The sequence below is a fragment of the Schizophyllum commune genome (genome assembly GCF_000143185.2).
Source record: "Schizophyllum commune H4-8 unplaced genomic scaffold SCHCOscaffold_3, whole genome shotgun sequence".
NCBI lineage: Eukaryota > Fungi > Basidiomycota > Agaricomycetes > Agaricales > Schizophyllaceae > Schizophyllum > Schizophyllum commune.
This window is the reverse complement of record NW_026089540.1, coordinates 278,014-292,351: the sequence shown is the minus strand read 5'-3', so window position 1 is coordinate 292,351 and position 14,338 is coordinate 278,014. Positions and strand designations below refer to the sequence as shown.

The following is a 14,338-nucleotide window of genomic DNA, read 5'->3' as shown; positions in this document are numbered from 1 at the left end:
GGCTGGTCTGGCTGCGAAGGCGAGGTCCTCTGTCTCGTCTGATCTGCAACGGCGAGTTCACCGGATCGTCTGCGACGGCGAGTTTTACCGTCCTCTCGTCTCGCCTGCGACGAGTGTCCTCCGTCTCGTCTGGCCTGCGACGACGACGAGTTCTACCGTCCCCTTGTCTGGTCTGCGACGAGTTCACCGCCTCGTCTGACTGCGACGGTTCCACCGTCTCGTCTGGCTGCGACGACGAGGGCCACCATCCTCTCAGCTGGCTGCGACGACGAGGTCCACCGTCTCATCTGGCTGGCTGCGAAGGCGAGCGTCCACCCTCTCATCTGGCTGCGACGGCGAGTTCCACCCTCTCGTCTGGCTGAGATGGCGAGTGTCTACCGTCTCGTCTGGCTGCGACGACGAGCTTCGTCTGACTGCGACGAGTTAACCACCGTCTCGTATGGCTGCGACGGCGAGTTCTACCATCTCGCCTGTCTGCGACGGCAAGTTCCTCATCTCGCCTGGCCGCGACGACGAGTGTCCACCGTCTCGCCTGGCTGCGACGATGGCGAGTTCACCGTCTCGTCTCCTCTGCGATGACGAGTCCTCAGTACCGTCTCGCCTGGCTTCGACGATGAGGGACACCGTCTCGTCTGGCTGCCACGACGAGCGTCCTCGGTATGGCTGCAACGACGAGTTCCACCGTCTCGGTTCGGCCGGCCTTCGACGGCGAGTTCCTTGTATCGTCTGGCTGCGACGAGTAGTCCACCGTCTCGTCTTCGACGACGGCGAGGCCCTCCGTACCGTCTCGTCAGCGACGACGGCGAGTCCCTCGTCATCCTGTCTGCAACGATGAGGTCCTCCGTCTCGCCTGATCTGCGACGACGAGCGTCCACCATCTCGTCCGACTGCGACGGCGAGTGTCCCCGTCTCGTCTAGCCTGCTCCGGCGAGTTCTACCGTCCTCTCGTCTGGATGCGAAGAGGAGGTCCACCGTCTCGTCTGGCTGCGATGGCGAGGTGCACCGGCTGGCTGCGACGACGAGGGCCACCGTCCTCTCGTCTGGATTCGACGACGAAGAGGTCCACCGTCTCGTCTCGTCTGTGACGAGGTCTCCGTCCTCCCGTCTATGTCACGTCCGCCTCGTCCGTCGTCCTCTCGGCAGCGACGAGTTCCTCAGTATCGGCTGGCTGCGACGGCGAGTTCCTCCGTCTCGTCTGACTGCGAAGGCGAGGTCCACCGTCTGTGGCTGGCCGTGACGGCGACGAGGTCCACCGTCTCGTCTGCGACGGCGAGTGTCCACCGTCTGGTCTGGCTGCGACGACGAGTTCGCCGTCCTCTCGTCTCGTCTGCGACGAGGTCCACCGTCCTCGTCTGGCTGCGCCGCCGAGTGTCCACCGTCCTCGCGTCTGCGACGGCGAGATCCACTGTCTCGTCGGGCTGCGACGGCGAGTGTTCACCGTCTCGTCTAGCTTCGACGAGTGTCCACCGTCTCGACTCGGCTGCGACGGCGAGCGTCTCGTCTGGCCTGCGAAGGCGAGTTCCACGGTCTCGTCCGGGTGCGACGACGAGTTCCACCGTCCTCTCGACCTCGCTGAGCATCCTACGTCTCGCTCGTCTGCGACGACGAGTTCTACCGTCCTCTCGATGGCTGCGAGGACGGCGAGGTTCATCGTCTCGTCTCGCCTGGCTGCGACGACGAGTTCGACCGTCCTCTCGGCTGCGACGGCGAGTTCACCATCTCATCGTCTGGCATCGACGACGAGTTCTCCCGTCTCGTCTAACCTGCGACGGCGAGTTCTCGGTTCGGCCTTCGACGACGAGTGTCCACCCTCTCGACTCATCGGCTGCGACGACGAGGGCCACCTTCTCGGTCTGCGAGTTCACCGTCTCGTCCGGGTGCGACGGCGAGGGCCACCGTCTCGGCTGGCGGCGACGGCGAGTTCTACCGTCTCGTCTCATCTGGCTGAGACGAGCGTCCGCCGTCTCGACTGGCTGCGACGATGACGAGTTCCACCGTCTCGTCTCGTCTTCGACGACGACGAGCTCTATCGTATCGTCTGCGACGACGGCGAGTGTTTACCGTCTCGTCTGATCTGCGAAGGCGAGGTCCACCATCTCGTCGGGGTGCGACGACGAGCTTCGTCTGGCTGCGACGAGTAGTCCACCGTCCTCTCGGCTTCGACGACGGCGAGTTCTATCGTCTCGTCTGATCTGCGACGACGAGGTCCACCGTCCTCTCGTCTGATCTGCGACGGCGAGTTTCACCGTCTCGTCTGGCTGCCAAGGCGAGGTCCTCAGTATCGGCTGGCTGCGCCGCCGAGTGTCCACCGTCCTCTCGTCTGGCTGCGACGACGAGTGTCCCCGTCTCGTCTCGCCTGGCTGCGACGGCGAGCGTCCACGGTCTCGTTTAATCTGCGACAGCGAGTTTTACCGTATCGTCTGGCTCACCGGCTCGTCTCTGTCCTCTTGTCTTCGAAGGCGACGGCGAGTTCCACGGTCTCGGCTGCGACGAGGCCGCCGCTGCAACCACGTATGAGAGGGAAGGGTGCAGGCGCATGCGAGGGAGAGGAAGGAGGCGCATGCGAGAGAGAGGAAGGAAGCGCGTGAGAGGGAGGAGGCGCGTGACAGGGAAGAGGCGACCGGGGTGGGAGGAGGGCGGAGGTGTAATGGAGAAAGAGGGGGATGGACGGACGAGGGCGGAGGTGTAATGGAGAAAGAGGACGAGGGTGCGACGCAGAAAGAGGGGAGGGGGAGGCACGGAAGGCGCATAGGCTCGCACGAGAGAAGGGGCATAGGATGGCGCGAGGTGGGACAGAGAATGGCGCGCGGTGAGTGACACGCTCTCTTGACAACTTGCCGTCCGGAGGGTAGCTGATTGATACATACGGACGATCGAGGAACAATTGCATAGACCCATATATAAGTACCACAGCGAACATGATGTAAGTGCCCTAGAGAACATACAGAATAGGTTATAAAGATAGCAAAGCGTAGTGCGTGGTGCAGATGAGCATGGTGCAGGGTGCGAATTCCAAACATACTATGGTCCGAGTTGACCCTCGACACCTCCATCAGAGTCGACGCTCGACGCTTCGTCTCCGCCCGCCTCGAACTTCTCCTCCCCTCCCTCCCCCCGCGCTTCATCCATCACGCCCTCTCCCCCTGCGCTTCGACCATCACCACCCGCCTCGAGTTTACGCCCTCTCCCCCGCCTCCGCCGCATCGACCGCGGCCAGCAGCTCGTCATCCTCGTCCTCCGCCTCGCCATCCGCGTCCGCGTCCGTTGTAGATGCAGCGGGGACGGTGGGGTGGGGGTACACGGAAGAAGCGCCGGCGACGTACGCAGAGGCAGCGCCAGCGGAGTACGCAGAGCGCGACCGCCTCTCCCCATCGCCCTGCGACCCCCGCCCCGCCTCCTCAGCCTCCCCATCCGCGTCCACCGACGAATGCGACGCCGAATCCGAGTACGCGACGCGCGAGGCGGAGCGGGCGGCGTCGCGGGGGTCGGCGTCTGCGTCGACAGCGGCGGCGATATCTGCGTCGACGGTGTCAGGGTCACCATCGACAGCGGCGGCTATGTCGGCGTCTACGTCGTCGTGCCGAGAACCGTGCCTCGAGCGCGCCTCGCTCGCATGTCGGGAACGAGGCGCATCGTCCGGGGGATCGCCGACGGCAGCGGCGATATCCGCGTCGACGTCGTCGTCGTGTACGGATCGGGCGCTCATGGATGGCGCGGTGCGACTAGTGGGAGGCCCGTCGATGGCCGCCGCGATATCCGCATCGATGTCGTCTTCGGGCGGTTGCGGTCGCGCGGGTGAGATCCGCCGGGCGGGCGGGCTCCTGCGTGGCGACAACCTTACTGTCGACGCGTTGTTCTGAGCATTCGACAACCGAGGGCCGTCGACGTCCATAGCGTCCGACAAGCCTCGAGCACGGGTATCCGCATTCCATGCCGGGTTGACTTCATCCGGTTGCGTGGGCTCGTCCATCATCAACTCGTCCTCTTCCTCGGCCTCGCCATCGGCATCCTCGCTCACAGGGCTCGCAACGACGACGCGGACGGGGCTGGTGGCCATACGCGACGAGGGAGAAGGTGCGTCAGCCGTGAGCGAGCGCTGGCTGGTCGGCGCATGCGGGTAGGACACTACATATCGACCATCGACAGGCGTCTGGCGAAGGCCGTTGCGATAGTCCCCGAGCGCCTCGCCCGACGCATAGCGTGCGTTAGGTCCGGGCGGATAGGTGGCCTGCGCTGTCAAAGCCCTATGCGGCGTCGAGTACCGCGCCTCCGACACGCTCGCCGGATACCGCTGCCTGCTCTCCGAAATCGAATCGTACGCCCCGAACCGCGGGTCCCCGTATCGTGGCTCCGACGAGGCGTACGCCTGCGCGGTACGCCCGTACCGCGCCTCCTTGACGAAATCGCGATACCGCGGGCCCTCGTCCCCGCTCGCGTACCTGCGCTCTTCGCCCGCATATCTGCGCTCTTCACCTGCGTAATCGCGTGAGCCGCTCGCGTACTGCGCGCGGTCCTCGAAGCGGTCGTCGGCGACGTACCGACCGCGGTCCTCGGCACGGTCCTCGCCCTCGTAGCGCCTATCAAACCGCTCGGGCGAGTATTCTGGGCGGCGGTCGCTGTTGCTGTTGTATGGCGAGTGGCGGTCGTCGGGGTAGGCGGGCATTGTGCGTGCGTGTTGCAGCACGCGGGTCGTCGGAGCTTGTGAGGTGAGGTTGATGAGGGTCCCTGGAGATTGGTTGTTAGTACGATGTTAGACTTCACGATTTACGAGTTCGCGATTGCTTGACTTTGACAAAAAGGACATCTTTATTAGCAAACGACTCACCTCCCGTCGGATTCGGTATCCCGCCCATCGTCCCTCTCCTCTCCACACGCTTCATCTTCTTCCTACACCGGTCGCATACCGTCCCCGGGCCCATCGGCCCCGGACCCCACTTCTCGACGCACTTGCCATCCTTGTAGCGCCCAGGCTGACCGCACTAGCAAAGAGAAGAAATCAGCAATCGTTGACGTCAAAGCAATGATGGACGCGCGGCACGCCGTAGATGAAGAGAGATAGATTGATGAAGGATAGACGAGAACGGAAATGAAAAGTCAAGGACCGCCGCGAGCGATCCTAGTCGACAAAGAAGCGCTCCCGCCAGAGAACCGCGCCCCCTAGTAGACTCGGGCCGCGCTCCAACCAGCCCAAATCCATGCGTCTTCCCTCGTCCGCCTGCCAGTGATCTTGCTCCCTACTGCCTCGCGCGCCTAACGCCCGATCTTCCCCGCGCGCCGCCCATCGATGGGCGCCACCTCCCACGCACCCCACGCACCGCCCTCGTGCACGGGCGCAGCAGTACAACTGCGGCGCAAGGTATACAGCGGGATCGTCGCTCCAGCGGATGAGCGCGCGAGAAGCACTGCGCGCGCCAAAGGGAAGCTACCCAGGGGAAGCGGCCAGCTGCCCAGAGAGAGCGGCTGGCTGCCCAGAGAAAGCGGCCCGCACAATGGAAGGACGCCACTTGCGTGCGGACGAGTAACCTCGGATGCGCACGAGGGACCCTGTACGTGCCCGAGTGGCCCTGTGCGCGCACGGATGACCTCGGCCACGCACGCACGAGCAGCCCCGCCTATAGCGAAGCGTCCCCCGCTCAATGGAAGAGCGCTCGCAGGCGCCAGAAGCGTATACGCGCCAGGCACGCACGAGGCAGCTGCGTGTACAAGCGCGCACGGGCCACGTCGACAAAGACCACACATCGGAGGAGACGTAAGGCGTGGGCCAGGGAGCGAAGCAGTAGCCAAGGATAGGGAGGAAGCGTGTAGGAACAGCTCCATACGATGGGGTCGGTACGACAGGAATTGGGGAGAGGTAGAAGGAGATTGAGGAGAGATAAAAGGGAATTGGAGAGAGGTAACAGAAAAGAGAGGTAAGACACACTTGGGGGAAAAAGAGAGCCCAGGAAGAGAGAGAAAAAATGAGGGCGCCCAGGAAGAAAGAAAAAGAAAAAGGGAGGGAAGGAGATCGAGAGAGGCAAGGAGATATACGACCGCACGAAGCAATCTGCACGACCGCACGGAAGAAAAAATCGGAAAATCGCGAACTCACCTGCCGACAGATCCTCTGCCCTTCCGCGTTCGTCTTCGGGTAGCTCGGTGCGGAGTTCGCGGGTGTAGGGTCGTTGGACGCGTCGTCTTGCCCTCGTGGGCGGTCGTCCTGCCCTCGCATCCGGTCGTCTTGGCTGTTGTCTCCATTCGCCATCGTGTTGCCCGCATTGAACGTGCTGTCCGGCGAGCCCGGCGCATCCTCGTCGGAGGGCGAGACGCGCGAGGCCGGAGCTATGATGACAAGTCAGCAAAAACATCGGTACGACCCTCGAAGGCAAGGGAAGATAGCGGAAAAAGAGTAGAGAAAAACAGAGAGAAGAAATGACGAGAACAAGAAGATATAACGAGAACAAGGAGTGGAAATAACGAAGATGAAGGGAAGTGACAACGACAACAAGCAGAGGAAACGACGAAAACAGGGAGGAGAAACGAGAGGAAAGAGAAGAAACGACGAGAAAATGAAGAGAAAAATAAGAAACAACCAGACTCCAGACTCACCCCTCCGCTCATCCACCTCCCTGCTCCGCGATGCGTCGCGACTCCGCTCGTCCGTGTTTCTATCTTCACCACGGCTTCTCTCTTCGCCGCGGCTTCTCTCCCTCGCCTCCCCACCCCTCTCCCCCTCCCTACTCCCCGCATCCCTCTCCCTCTCCCTCTCCCTCTCCCGTGCCCGATTCCTATGCTCCTTCATAAACGGCGACGCCTTCGGCGCGAACGGGCGGCTCTGGTAGTGGTGCTTCACCGTGCCGATGCCGCGCTGCGGGTTCGGGAGCGGCCGCTCGCGGTGCTTGCGCGGGGCGGGGAGCGGGGTGGTGGAGGATGAGGTTGCGGGGAGGGCGCCAGACGAGGACGCAGCGACGGCGCCAGATGAGGAGGAGGCGAGGGTGCCAGATGAGGAGGAGGCGAGGGCGCCAGACGAGGTCGATGCGAGCCCGTTGTGCGGCGGCGGGAGCGTGATGCTGGTCGGCGAGAGTTGCGGTGGGGTGGGGTAAGTAGACATCTGCGTGGTCGGCGCCAACTGCGAGGTCGGCGCGAGCTGTGCGTTCGGCGGAGACGGTCGTTGATACGCATTGTGCGGGGTGAGCTGGACGACCTGGCTTTGGATATTGTGGTTGCTCGGGCCCGCGCGGAGGTGGCTAGGGTCCGTGTACGCGCGGTGGGTGTCGTAGGCGCGATTCGCATCGTATGCGCCGCGGCTGGGGTCTGCGTAGCCCGCATACGCAGGCGGGTAGGTCGCGCGGCGGGGGGTCTGGGAGGCCGAGTCTGCGGGCGCCTCGCCGGAGGCCTCGATGATGAGCTCTTCGACGCTCGGGCTGGTGCTCCGCGAGCGCGCGCGATGATTGGGGTCCTGTGCGAATAGTTAGCAGTTGGATACAAGCACTGACGAGGGGACATACGTGTCGCGAGCGCTTCGCAGGCGGATAGGCGCCGGCGTCCATGCTGGGCGATCTGGCGCGGCGAGCGCCAGGGATGAGCATACTGCCGCTGTCCCCACCTCCCTGCGACATGGGGACTGGCTGCCCGCCCATGTTGACGAGGCGATCGAAGCCCAGGCGCGCGTCCGCGGCGCGCACCTCCGCCATCCGGAGGTACGCGTTCAGCTGCGCCCAGGACTCTGCGATGCCGCGCACGCGCGCCTCTGCGTCCTCCCTCGCGCGCTCCGATGCATCGCGCATGCGCTCGGCGGCGACGCGCGCCTGGTCTGCTTGCCTGAGGCGCTCCTCGTACTCGGCGATCGCGGTGGCGGGAGGGCCCTGCAGCGCGGCGAGCTGGCGCTCTGCAGCCTCGGCGCGGGCGCGTTCAGAGGAAAGTGCAGCGCGGAGGGCTTCGCACTCGTGAAGCTGATCGGCGAGGAGCTTGGCGAGGGCGGCGGGGGTGGCGTTGGGGTCGATGACGCCGGGTGGCGGGGAGGGCGGGGACGCGGTGTGCCGGGGTGAGGCAGCCGCCATGGACATGATGGTGTGCTGGGGGTGTATACACACAACCTGGAAGTACGATGGGGGAAGGGGGCAGGTGAGCGAAGGGGACAAGGCGGGGGCGGGGAAGTCGGGGCGCGCGTCGGCGGGACGGGTCTATTTGAAAAGGCCGACGGCGGCCCATCAATGATCACCACCCGTCCCCGCCCGCCGGAGCCGCCGGTCAGCTGGCGCGTCGGTGATGAAATGCGCGCGCGCGTCGCCTGCGGGGCACGGTCCGGGCCTGGATTCAGACGCGCGCGGGCGCCGGCTCATCTCCCCCATCGATCGCGGCGGCGCGCGTGAGTCACGGCAGCCAGCCTGCGCCGGGCTGTGCGAAACCCGAGAAGCACGCCGGAGCGCCGGGCGCCCTGGGCTCCGCCCCGGCGGCGTCGGTCGCTGACAAAAGCGCGCGCGCTGGCAGGCGCGGCGGCCGACGCGCGTGCGGACAGGGCGCGCGCACCGCGTGCTCGGGCGGGGCGACTTCCCCGCGGGCGCGACCCGTGCCTGGTGCGGGGCAGTCGGCAGGAGTGCGGCACGAAGCGCGCGTATCGTTGACCCGCCCGTCGACGGGGACGACGCGTCGCACGACGACAGCGAGGCGGCGCGGCGTTCTGGCGTGCTTTTCGTACTCGCTTCGCCGCCAGACGCGTCGGCTACACTGTTCGACTTGGCGCGAGGGATCGCTTGACCTGCTCCTGCGCTGCTTCGCGCACACGCTGAGCGCGCATGTTCAGGGCGACGTAGGCGGATCTCGGCGACGATAGCTGACGAACGAACTTGATGCGGCTCGTGATGATAGCCTCCAATCGTATGGAGGGTCCGGGATGTCTGCGGGATGCACTCATCCAGCGCAGCGGCACGCGCACAATCGCGCGGAGGAGTTGCGCTAATCGTCGGCAGGGAACGCGCAGCGTACGCCGTGGCCTACGCGTCCTGGCTCGTGATTGCGCGCGACGATGAGAACGGGGTCCGGGGAGACGGAGCGAATGAGGTCTATAGGCCGTCGGGGCGAATCCGCGGAGTCCGGGGAGAATGAGGTTCAAGGGGTCGGAGGCGCCCGAAGCCCGTGGTTCAACTTCGAGGAACAAGGGAGACTGCGCTGCCGACGCGGAATGGGGTGCATTCGAAGGAGACGGGATCGGCTTGACTGGCAGCCGGAGGAGACAAATACGAGAATGGTGAGGCGAATGCGAGCTGGAGGCTCGCGCTCAAACCTACGCCGTGTTCCTTGATGTACACTGGCGCTGGGCGGCTCGCGAGTGGTGGTTTATCGCTAGAAAGGTTGTTTAGGTCAGTATCTGTAACACGGAGTATGAGAAACTCATCACAGGTACTCACTGAGACGAACAAAAGCACGCCCTTCCGATCTGAGAGATCACGTACCCGCCTAGAGCTCGCTTCAGTCCGCTTGAGGTGCACTGCGCGTACAGAACATGCGAGGTATACAATCTCAGGCGCCGTATGCGCGTCAAGTCGGTTATGCTGATGGGTCAGTTCGTCAGCTAGTGCATTCGAAAGTGAGGGAATTCGTACCCTTCGTCCTTGCGAAGCGTGTAATAAGGAGTTAAAGATTGCCTTCAGACAACGCTCGTCTCGCTGTCGACCGGAGAAGGTTCATCTTGCCGTCGAGGGTGTACATTTCGAGTAAGAGAAGTGGAATACCAATGTGTAATGCCACTGAGCGCCTGGTCAGCAAAACGTTCCAGCGCCCGATAGAGTTCTACACACTTACCGTGAGAGATAGACAACGTTTAGAACTTTTAGGACGGATAGAAGGCTCGCGCACTCGGCGCGCGGAAAGACCTGACACTGTACGGATTCTGCTGTGCTTAAGTTGTAATCAGCGCTCGCGCTGCACAATCACGGACAGCACTTACGTTGTACGAGCAACACCGACTCTGCCATAGAGCGACGCGTCTCGAATAGCCGCCTTTCTCCGCCATAAACACGTCGAGCGCCCGCGCTCATGGTCGCGGCACTGCACTGCGGATAGGAGATTGACGTGAAGTCAGCTCAGCGCATAGGCGGCGGTAGATATGGGTACATACTTTCCATCGGCGTGAGGGCTATCCTAGCCTACGGCGCCTGAGTAATGCGACCGAAAGCAGAAGAGTCTGTATCCAGTCGGTCTTTGGACAGATGGGTGTCCAAGCTCGAGAGGCATGATGGCGTGCGCAGAATCAAGACAATAGGGATTTCTAGTGGAAATCAAGCGGACGGGACCAGGCCAAGCGTCGGAAAAGCGTAGCCAGGCTGAGAAGTCCCAGGAAATTCAGAACGCGCATCATGCAGCAACCGGCACCATGCGTAGTATGTTTCATCATCGGTCTTGAGCTCGGGCGGAGCGGTATTGCCTCAATGTTAGGGGGAGGACGCAACTTGACCAGAGGAGAACAGCGAAAATGACATGACGGTCCACATCAACGATTGTGGTCACGGTTTGTGACGAAGGTCACTTGTCGGGGTGCCGGGCCGATTTTCCCTTGTTCAACAACTTGTTCTCTCCGTTCGTGTTCGATTTTTCGCGGAGGCTTGCATGCTGCGTTCAAAGCCAGCTCTTTCCGTATTTTGTCGCTCATCCTCTCTTCGTGTTGCTACTCGTCGACCTCCTGCACCGGCACCACTGAGCTTAGTACGATCGAGTGACTACCGCCCAGTCATGTAATTGAATGGACTCTGTTCCTTCTCGAACAATGAATTCGATGCGAATAGAAGCTTGCACGCAATAGAGACTTAGGTCACTCGCGCACGCCTGATGGTGAGCTTCTGCAAAATTGTCCTTCGAGCATACGTGCGCCTCGTCTTCCTTTCAACTCCCATCATCCGCGACCATCGCTTGCTCTGCTGACCTGTAATTACCCCCCCTTCCCATGTTGCAGTCCCTTTCACAATATGCCACACACTTCTGGCGCGCGATGATGCGCGCACGGCAGGTCGAACGCGTGTCCGTGGGCGTAGAGACGGACCCGCCGGTCACCCCGCGCGCGGGCGAGAAGCGGCGGAGAGCAGAGGACCAGTTCCAGAGCGATACCGCGGGGGAGGAGAGGCCTCCGTCCCCTGCGCGTCCGGTGCGTATATTTGCTGCATAGATCCGTGTCATCTTCTGATCAAGCGTATCGCAGCGCCTTGACGGGAGCCCGCCAGCCCCTCCTGCGCATCCCACGCGGAGCAATGCTGCTCATTCGAGCGGATCGCAAGCGACTGTGAACATGAGCGGACGGCGGCCGTCGACGCGCGCGGCCAATGCTGCATCCGCGTCCACTCGTGCGTCGTCCTCCGACGGCGGCCCCGCGCACTACGACCGACCCCAAGGCGGCCAAGCAACCACTGCGGCACGGGCGGCCCACTTCCAGGCACGTCATGAAGAGACTCCGACGGCTTCATCGTCTACGTCTGCACCTTTACCCTCGAGAAGCGCTGCCCCGTCTTCTGCGCATTCTCTCACGACATCCAGGCATGCGCGTTTGCTCTCATCATCCGCTGGACGGGACACCGGTCATGGGTCCGACTCCGACTCTGACAACGTGCCGCTCGGACGCCCTCCCAAAAGCAGAAAGCCAACGAAGAAGAGGCGCGCCGCTCGACGCGTATCTACGTCGGACGAGGACTACGAGTACGAGCCGCCCGCCGCTGCGCAGTCCCCTACAGTCTCGGAGAGGCGTGTTCAACGACCGCGTCGTAAAGCTGCGCCAACGCAGCTGAAGATATCAGAGCTCAGTGTCGATTCTGAGAGCCCGGACGACGGCGACGACGCTCCCAACTGGGGTGCTGGGTCAAGCTCGAAGCGGCGTAGCTCAGGACGCCTTCGAAACAAAGGCTCGTCTACAGTAAGCCCGCTCGCTCGATACACTCGCTTGAAGGCAGATGCTTACGGTCTTCAGGGTCGTCGTCAAGCTAAGGGGAAGGCAAAGACGGGAAGCGGCGCGACTCAGCTATATGCTGGCGAGCCGAAGCCTGCAAAATGTGAGTTTGGAAGCCCGCGTTACCACAACGACTTTTGACTCATACTCCACCACCGTAGATAAGATTGGGGGCGCCGGCATCCCCGTACCGTCCCTGGAGCTCAAGCCTGGCGATTTGTAAGGACCTCGATTTATGCGATGTCTCACTCTGATCAATTTCGTACTAGCATCTACGAAACTCGCGAGGACGGAACGGTACCGGATACCCACCTTGTTACGCCTGAATACATCGGGGACGACTCTGAATCCGACGTCGACCCGAAGGAGACCACAACGGACTTCATCAAGGAGGACGGCTGGGGTGATCCTGACATCGAGGGCGATGACGCAGTGCCGGTGACGATGTCGAAACGCGCGTGGTGCAGGCGCCTCGGCAGCTACGCCCTCCCCGAGCGAGGCGAGGGCGCCGTGAACTTCTGCGAAGTCGTGGGGCCTGCGTATCCGAGTCAAAGCCCCCATCGCCGTCCCAGTGGCGTCGTCGTCCGCCGCTTGCAGCTCGTTCCTGTAGAGATCGCGCCACCTTCTATCACCCCGTTGGCTCTCTTTCGCTGTACCGCGTCTGTCCTGTGTTGATCTTCCCGCAGAACTACGCGATATCCCGAGCTCGTCAGACGCGCTGATCAAACGGACATAGTCCCAAACGCGCGAATCGAAGGTGAGGAGGGCAAATAATCCTACTGACCGCTTCTTCGACAAACTGATGGCACGCATAGGGAAAGTATGTCGTGTCCTCATGCTAGCGGCTTACGGTGCGCTGGTCGTCGATCAATTGAGAAAACCCTGCTTTCCTCCCGCGGATTACAACGACTTGTGGTCCAGGTTTGACGTGGTGAACGGAGGAGTCAATACTGTCAGTGTCGTGTAGACGGCCGCCGCATTCTGTGACTGACGCACACGCAGGGTGATTCTCGCATATGCCTCGACGGACGTTGCAAGGCGTCACCGAAGAACACCTGGAACCCGAGCAGGTATGACCAGGTTCGCTGGTGTGCCCGGTGCACGAGGTTTTTCCATACGTTGTGCATGAAGCGGCAGATCATCGCAGACATCGCCGCCCATGCGGGCAGACTCGACGCGTATGGGCAGCCGTACCTGCGCTACCTCCTTGAGCAGCACACCTTCCTCGACGACGAGCCGCGGCGCATGCGCTACGGCTTCACCGACGATGCCGCGGACCACAACGATGTGCACGACGGGCGCGGGCTCTTTCCCATGCCGCAAACGACGTGGCAGGAGGTCGCCGTGCTGCCGATCCGCCGCCGCACTTTCCCGATGGAGACCCCGGAGACGAACGAGGTCGTCATCCAGCACGCCATTCAGCAGGTCCTCGATGGCCACGGCGCCGACGCCGTTCCGGACGTCAGTGAATGGCTGCACGGTATCTCCCCGCAGGCAGGGCTACGCGGCGCAAAGTTTATCTTGAACAAGAACCTGCGTCAGCTGCGTCACGGGAAACCGCCACGGCGATATTTGTGCCCTGGCTGCCAGGCGCAGATCATCTAGTAGAGTTTATATAGATCTTCCAGCTGTTCAGAATACTGCATTCCAATTTTTGTGTATCTTTCATCGCGCTCATCGCTGAGGGCTTCAAGTACTCGCTGCTTCTCATTTTCTCTCGAACAAGGACGCGAACCTAAAGCAGGTTGGAATATCCGCGTGGATGGCAATCATGGCAATCATGCCATCCACGCGCATTGTTGTCGCACGAACACCCTGCCGTGACCCTTTATTGTTGATTAGCGTCACACCGTGACTTATTGACAAGCGCTCTTGAACAGCAACCACCATGTCGACCACAAAAATTCTTCAGATACCTGAGATCCTCGGCCTCGTTGCCGAGAGCTTGGCTTTCTCGTCATATCCCACAGTGCTCATTGACGGGAAGTTGAAGCCTGTATGGGCAGCACTGCGTCCTCTCGTGCTGGTTTCACGATTGTGGTCACAAGTGGTGACCCCAGTCCTGTGGCGCCACATCCCCTCGAAAGCGATTTTTCATCGTGTCCTCGCGCGGTCTCGCTCTCATGGTACGAATGGACGTGCTGCGAACCCGGTACGTCGCATAACGATGATTTCGAATGTTGGGTCTTTAACGAGCGCGCAGACCTCCGAACACGCCCTTGATCTGGACCAAAGGTCTTTCATCATTGATCGATCTCGCTACGCTCGGGTCGTCTACCACCATGCAACAGAGGATCTTCTAGACGAGGCACTCACTATTGCCTCCCTTCTCGCGCCCGCCACGCTCTTTCCTGCGCTGCAAGGGATCTACTACACCACCTCTGCTCAAAATCGACCCGATGACGACGCGCTGATCTTCCCGCTTTTCCTCGC

The 14,338-nt window shown here is 62.2% G+C and overlaps 4 protein-coding genes across 4 annotated transcripts; 2 read left to right on the top strand and 2 right to left on the bottom strand.

Moving 5' to 3' along the window:
• Positions 1-287: 287 nt before the first annotated feature.
• SCHCODRAFT_02531458 (uncharacterized protein) lies at positions 288-2,429 on the top strand. The gene is made up of 3 exons (XM_003034128.3): positions 288-789; positions 919-1,149; positions 1,208-2,429. The coding sequence occupies exons 1-3, from the start codon at positions 440-442 to the stop codon at positions 1,983-1,985; spliced, it is 1,359 nt and encodes a 452-aa protein (XP_003034174.1). The 5' UTR covers positions 288-439; the 3' UTR covers positions 1,986-2,429.
• On the bottom strand, positions 2,231-3,059 carry SCHCODRAFT_02180607 (uncharacterized protein). The gene has a single exon (XM_050341998.1). The coding sequence runs from the start codon at positions 2,941-2,943 to the stop codon at positions 2,389-2,391; it is 555 nt and encodes a 184-aa protein (XP_050201456.1). The 5' UTR covers positions 2,944-3,059; the 3' UTR covers positions 2,231-2,388.
• Positions 3,060-3,175: 116 nt separating this feature from the next.
• On the bottom strand, positions 3,176-8,042 carry SCHCODRAFT_02697489 (uncharacterized protein; the record flags this gene model as incomplete). Its single annotated transcript, XM_050346905.1, has 5 exons — positions 3,176-4,725; positions 4,826-4,979; positions 6,089-6,318; positions 6,718-7,435; positions 7,485-8,042. 5 exons carry the CDS (start codon positions 8,040-8,042, stop codon positions 3,176-3,178), a joined length of 3,210 nt encoding a protein of 1,069 aa, XP_050201455.1.
• A 2,810-nt stretch (positions 8,043-10,852) lies between these two features.
• SCHCODRAFT_02613733 (uncharacterized protein) lies at positions 10,853-13,582 on the top strand. Its single transcript, XM_050344624.1, has 8 exons — positions 10,853-11,113; positions 11,168-11,872; positions 11,927-12,008; positions 12,067-12,124; positions 12,175-12,540; positions 12,592-12,662; positions 12,721-12,857; positions 12,908-13,582. The coding sequence occupies exons 1-8, from the start codon at positions 10,961-10,963 to the stop codon at positions 13,508-13,510; spliced, it is 2,175 nt and encodes a 724-aa protein (XP_050201454.1). The 5' UTR covers positions 10,853-10,960; the 3' UTR covers positions 13,511-13,582.
• Positions 13,583-14,338: the final 756 nt, after the last annotated feature.

Coding starts and splice junctions, on each gene's coding strand:
- SCHCODRAFT_02613733 (XM_050344624.1), top strand. CDS start 10,961: ATGATGCGCGCACGGCAGGTCGAACGCGTGTCCGTGGGCGTAGAGACG. Junction 12,009..12,066: donor CGAGCCGAAGCCTGCAAAAT/GTGAGTTTGGAA, acceptor CCACCACCGTAG/ATAAGATTGGGGGCGCCGGC. Junction 12,125..12,174: donor GAGCTCAAGCCTGGCGATTT/GTAAGGACCTCG, acceptor ATTTCGTACTAG/CATCTACGAAACTCGCGAGG.
- SCHCODRAFT_02531458 (XM_003034128.3), top strand. CDS start 440: ATGGCTGCGACGGCGAGTTCTACCATCTCGCCTGTCTGCGACGGCAAG. Junction 790..918: donor GAGGCCCTCCGTACCGTCTC/GTCAGCGACGAC, acceptor CGTCTCGTCTAG/CCTGCTCCGGCGAGTTCTAC. Junction 1,150..1,207: donor CGTCCTCTCGGCAGCGACGA/GTTCCTCAGTAT, acceptor CTGACTGCGAAG/GCGAGGTCCACCGTCTGTGG.
- SCHCODRAFT_02180607 (XM_050341998.1), bottom strand. CDS start 2,943: ATGTTCTCTAGGGCACTTACATCATGTTCGCTGTGGTACTTATATATG.